General features: G+C 43.7%; 1 protein-coding gene across 3 annotated transcripts in view; it reads right to left on the bottom strand.

The window, feature by feature from the left end:
- Positions 1-3,409, bottom strand: part of LOC134215441 (paired box protein Pax-1) — a 168,488-nt gene extending 165,079 nt beyond the window's left edge. For 2 of the 3 annotated variants that reach the window (XM_062694645.1, XM_062694633.1), the window contains exon 1: positions 2,340-3,409. In XM_062694645.1, coding sequence (XP_062550629.1) covers positions 2,340-2,349 — 10 coding nt within the window. In that variant the 5' untranslated portion in view covers positions 2,350-3,409. The remainder of the gene's footprint in view (positions 1-2,339) is intronic. The other variant, XM_062694639.1, reaches the window with a different exon arrangement.
- Positions 3,410-6,000: the final 2,591 nt, after the last annotated feature.

Below are 6,000 nucleotides of genomic sequence, written 5' to 3' on the forward strand. Positions count from 1 at the left end.
TTTTTGGGGCCGGGGAAGGTTCTTAAGATGGTTCGAGACCCCTCCCCCTTTGGAAAGGGGTGCTCCCATACAAATGAAACACAAATTTCTTCACAACTCGAGAATTATTCAGATAATAAATCAATTTTAGGCGAAACAAAGTTCGTCGGGTCTGCTAGTGGGTTAATATAAATGATGCTAACCGTCATAAGGAAAGTTCCATTAATTAAGTTACGCAAAAATTGGTCATTTTCAACAACCTTCTTAGGGGTAGAAGGTTGTTGAAAATGACCAATTTTTGCGTAACTTTTTGTCACACTTTTGTATGAAGCATCTAATAATTTGGTATAGATCGTCACATTTCAGGCAACCCCTCCTCCAACGTTACGAACTTTATGGATGTTCCCGTTACTACACGAGACATGGAAACATTTAAAAAGGATATTGTTCGATTATTTGAAGCATAATTTTAAACCGCGCCGATCCGAGCCGCCGCCGCCGAGAGCAACAGCGGCTTGGATTTTTATTTCTAGAAGGTCTGTTAATATATTCAAGGAAAATACAACAGATTTCTAAAAAGATTGATGGTTTGAAAAACATCGACAATTCGCTTTGACGAAGCCGCGCTGCTGCCATCTCGCGGAGACAGACGTGTGCGTGATAGGAAGTATATTTTAAAATGCTTCTAAAATGATATTAAAAGTGATATATTGGAAAATTTAAATACATAGGGTTAGAATTTTGAAAAACTGCATGTTAGGCTACATATCTACACATGTTTTTTAATCGAAATTATTAGACTTCCGTGTTACCAATCTAAAAGTAAATTAAATTTCTATCTCGAAAAATCAAACTATTTTCGGCTACAATGTGTTTTAACGTATTAACAATCATTTTAAAATTGACGTCCTATATCCCTTGCCGAGTGAAATAAAAAAAACATCATCAGGCCCCCATTTTTTTCTCGCTTTCGTCAGAGCCAATACAAAGTGTCTTCTTTATAAACTGAACAGTCCTCAATTGAGTTGGTTGAATATAAGAACTTGTGGAACATTATTCATCCAACCATGCTTTGAACAGTGCATTTAGGGTTCAGTGGCGGGCGTTTCCCTGAACTCAATCTACAATCTACAAAACATACAATTGACAAACGTATAACAAAATTAAGGACAATCCTCACGTAATCACGTAGTCCCATCGAAGGGAAGTGATTACCTCCAATACATTTTCCAAATCAATATCTTCCACATAATGCACATATTCACATGTGAGTTTTCTATTTACAATGTAAATAATGTCCAAGTCGGATGGTTTAATCTCCGGAAATAGACAATTAATTTTGATTGAGGCCTCACGTAATACAAAACTAAATGCACTCACGTTTTCAAGGCTCCCGTTTTGAATGGGATGCTCTCGAAATCACGAGTACATTTAGTTTTAAATTCCGTCAAGATTGTCCTTAAATCAAAAGAAGAATCATATATGGGGATCGTGGTTGAAAACCCCCAAAAAATGCCTTACGTAATACTTGTTCGGCCCTTAGTTAGCTGGTGTCAGGCTTTAGACAAAAGGTTTCAGCAAAAATAGAAACCTTTAATAACATTTAGAGAAAAATATCTTTGAAGTGGGGTCGTTTTACAAACTTCAGCAGGGTACCATAGTTAGGGTAGGGAATTTTAATAAAGTGTATCTTGCAACTTGTGTGACCAAATAAATACAGTAGAAAAACAAGTTTGGTAAAAACAACTAATCCTCAATAAATGTAGTGTAGCTTCGAAAGCTAAGACAACTAGAACAAGAAGAAAACTCAGAGAACTCTCAATCAAACAAACAAAAAATCCACCCGAAGAGACACGTCAGAATAGAAAACGATCAAAAACCAACATAGACGAGCCGCGCCGCGGTAGCCGTCACTTTCAAAAGGACTATCCTGCGCGCCTTCAAGAAAGAATCGAAATAAATAGCTAATATTTGCCCAAAGCCAAGAAGCTCAAACAAAGCAAAGCCATGAATGCAACCGTCGTCGTCTCCGGCTCCGTTGTCTTCGTGGGCGATGAGCTGCGCCGAGCAAGATGGATTAGTCAGGCAAGCTTCGAAGACAACGGCGACGACGACGATCCCTACGCGTTCTTCGCGGCTTGTTCTCTTTTTCCTCGGGGAATCGACCCTGGCTTATAAGAGGGCATCTTGATTTCACGATGTTGTCCCGGGTGTCAGACAACATTCTTTTCGGTTCTGGTTGACCGTCGTCATGGAGATGACGTTTTGGGCACGATTAGAATTAGGCTACCGGAGTTTGCGTCGGAGTTCGATCCGAAATTGTTCGACAGCACGGTCGGGAGGGGTCGTATTTCACCTACCTGGTTCCATCTTGATGGGGCCCTTTCGCGTTTCGTCCGACTGGGATTGCGGTGGTGTCGGCGATGGTGCCGGTACCGACGGTTGCAGCAACGGCAACGCAGACTGGTAGAACTGCGCTGGATGCGGCGGATGGCCCACGAACGGCAACGATTTGTTGCCGAATCTGTGCAGCAAATCGGTGCTGCTAAACTCTCCGCCGGTCGGATCCAACTTGAAAGTTGTAGTCGGTTTGTACACTGTTTCGAATTATCCACTTAAGTGTGTAAAATGTGACGTTTTTGTATTGGGTTTCTTCTGAAATCGAACTGATTACCGTTGATTTAAAATAGTGTTTCGATATAGTTTTGTACTATCGGTTTGCTTGCGATTTTGTAAACATCAGTATTCCTGCTTTCGGTCCTGTAAGGCACTCATCTTATAAAAAGACGATCTATTTTATTCTCATCTAAAAACTGGTCACCGTTTACTGTGATGATTTCATCTGTTTGAGGTATTTGGATTACTTTGATCACCAGAATGGCGCATCAGACACTCATATCGCGCTGTTAAGTTTTATTCAGTGTAAATCCCACTAATCGACTGTTTACTACCGAGAGCAAATCCATGGATGAACACTTTCACGCCCGTTTAATCACTAAACCACGAACCGGAAAGGACCGTATCTCCAATGTCCTTGGAAAGAAAAGGATTGCCTCGCATCGATGACACCTACGCACACATACAACGACTTCACGCACGAATGTTGCTTTGCGATTAGGTTTGACCCCCGGTCAGAGAAGAAAAAAAGACGTTGCTGTGGGCGACGACGTATGCTGTCACCCGCGATGACAGCTATGACAGTAGTATCTTCCGACGAATTCTACGAGGCGTTCGCACTGGTTACCAATCAATTGCTCACACGTTCAAGTTCACCATTAATTTTCAAGCTTCACAAAACATAAAACAAAAACTCCTAGCCACGGTTTTGCGCGAAAAACATTAAAATCGACGACGGCGACCAACTGCGACCAAACGACGGCGGCGACGATGACAACAACAGTAGCAGCAGCAAGAGATTTTCGCGTTTGGGCTATTCCTCCGTTCATCGGACACTGTGGCGATCATCTGTGGAAGCACGCGATGCGCTCTCTCGCGCCGCGATTGCTCAAGCCTGCCCTTGCACCACCACCAGCGCAACGGGAACAGGAAAACCTGTTCCAATCCGGGCGCACCAACACACCCAACCGGCACAAACGGTGGGCGAGAGCCAGTCAGTGCGTAGCGAAGCACTGCTCAGAGTGGTGTGCATGCAATCGGCACCGTGAAAAGGGGCGTGCCAGTCGGTTCCTCTCTCTGTGCCATCGAAGCAGTCAGCCGTCAGTCAGTTTTCGTCACAGCTGAACGGCCAATCTGCTGCCAGCGAGCATAGCTAATGGGGAGGAGTTTTCGGAAAAATGGTTGGTAGTGTTGCGCTGCTACTTTTCACACACAATTTCATAATCAAAATCCATTTTATTGACAATTCCTCTCGGTTGTATGGTTTCTGGTTACAAACAAAAAAGGAATGCCACGGCTCGGCACGCACTTTTTCCTTTCTCTCCTGGGCTGTCAACGTCCTGATCTTCTGTCAGACTGTCAGTCTGACGAAACGGAACGCGACGGAAGTTTGTTTGTGTTTCTTCGAACCGCTTCGCGGAAGCGGGACGAACCTACGCACCTTCAGAGAAGCCAGAGCGAGAGATGTCACGGTGAGATTAAGGCAAAACGATGTGTGGAAAATGATGCAAACCTTTCCGTTCCGCTGCGTGCGCTTGACAGATGGATGGAGGGGGACCAAAGCAATCCTTGCGCGTAAAAACGGATATTTTACGTGAATGAACTCTGCTGGTACCAGGCACCACTACCATCACCGCGGAGCAGCCGAAGGACCAGAACCAGCAAACCGGATCGATAATCACCGCCGAAAAAAGGCTCTATCCTGATCCCGAGAGATGGTTAGCAGCTAACGAAGCGTTGTAATTTCAAGTTCGGCAATGGGTCAGCGGAAACGAATTTGACACTCAATTTTCAAATTCGATCTCAAGCCGGCAATTGCAGACTACGGAGGCAACGGAGAGGCGAAAGGGATGGCAGCACGCGGACCTGAAGGACACCCGACAATCAGGCAGGTGGCAGTTGATGCCGAACTCGTGTGTTCGACTACGAAACAATGCATTGGGCGCGTAGAGAACGCTGAGATCGGCGATGGAGAGCAGGCCAGACCAAGGGCCATTAGCGATGACGAGGAAAGGACAACGAGGATGATGTCGCGGCAAGCGACTGTTGACGGTTCGCCAACCATCAGCAGCGCGGCCGCGCCGAAGTAGAGCGGAACGGGAACAAATGCACAGAGAACGGGGCTTTGTTTTCACGAGTAAACTGAAGAATTGACACTAATTAGCGCGACAGCATGCGATAACGGATATCGAAGGATAGAGCCGTTCAAGATTGTCGCGTTGCGGTTGAGTGATAATTTATTATTTTGAAATATGATGACTAATTGTGCATCTTAATGTCGCTTGACGTTCGCGATAGTATGCTCTTTTTAGTTGCAGTAGAAATTGAATCGAGATATGAATAGGCGGAGTGTGATGAGTTATAATGAAAGCGATGCGAATATGTCGGAATCAAACAAATTCATCCATTGATTATTAATTTTCATTACAGTAAAGAGTGAATGTACTTTACACTGATATTCAGAGACTTTTGTGCTAAGGGCTTTCTTAGAAGCTGTATTCATGATTGCGCTTACAATTATTGAAATAAATTTTTAAATTTGGATGTCCTAGATGACCGGCAAAGCATCACAAAATATGATTCTTTCGAAGACCCACTTCTGGAACATACGGCACTGACTAGGGCTGTGGGAATTACATAATAAATATAAATTTCATTCGATTACTCTCCCACTTGATGATAAATTCTCTTAGCGAATTAACTCACCACCCAATGTATTTAGACATTCGAGTTCATTTTAACGGTTCGGAATTCATTTTTCACTGGTCTATCAAAGCAACCCGATTATGTACAGGAAAGAACGACAGCATTCTCAGTTGATTCGCATAGCTATTGATAGTTGATAGCTATGCAAAGACAGTCAGGCTACTACGCTCGATGGCTTGTTCGTCAGGCACTTCGTATCGGCCGAATATAACCGATCCGGCATTAACAACATCCTCGTCAATCTGGAGAAAGGCGAGAGTGTCGAACGGATGCAATGTTGGCCGTCCGACAATAATAAGCATGACCGCCAATCTCAAACGGTGGATCCATTCCGTGACCAGGGCCACGGAAATGCTGAACAACATGCTGGCATACATGTTTTCTTTGGCCATGGCTTAGGCATCGGCCAACTGCTGTAAGGCCATCCGGTAGAATTTTTGCAAGTATTTTTGCAGTATCCCTAAAAACGGGTCTATTGCATAAAGGATAAGTTTGTGTTCCGATGGCAAGTTTTTCATGAAACTTGAAAAACTTTGCTAATATATTGATATCCGACACGCGCCGCTGTTTCTAACAATTTCAGCAAAACAAAGCAATTGTGTGTTTTGCAATTAATAAAGATTACCAACCATGAAATATTCATCTACTCGCTAATGAAATCAGTCAGTGAAGTGAGTCATGTGGCACTTTGGAATTCTA

Source organism: Armigeres subalbatus, chromosome 1 (assembly GCF_024139115.2).
Source record: "Armigeres subalbatus isolate Guangzhou_Male chromosome 1, GZ_Asu_2, whole genome shotgun sequence".
Taxonomy (NCBI): domain Eukaryota; kingdom Metazoa; phylum Arthropoda; class Insecta; order Diptera; family Culicidae; genus Armigeres; species Armigeres subalbatus.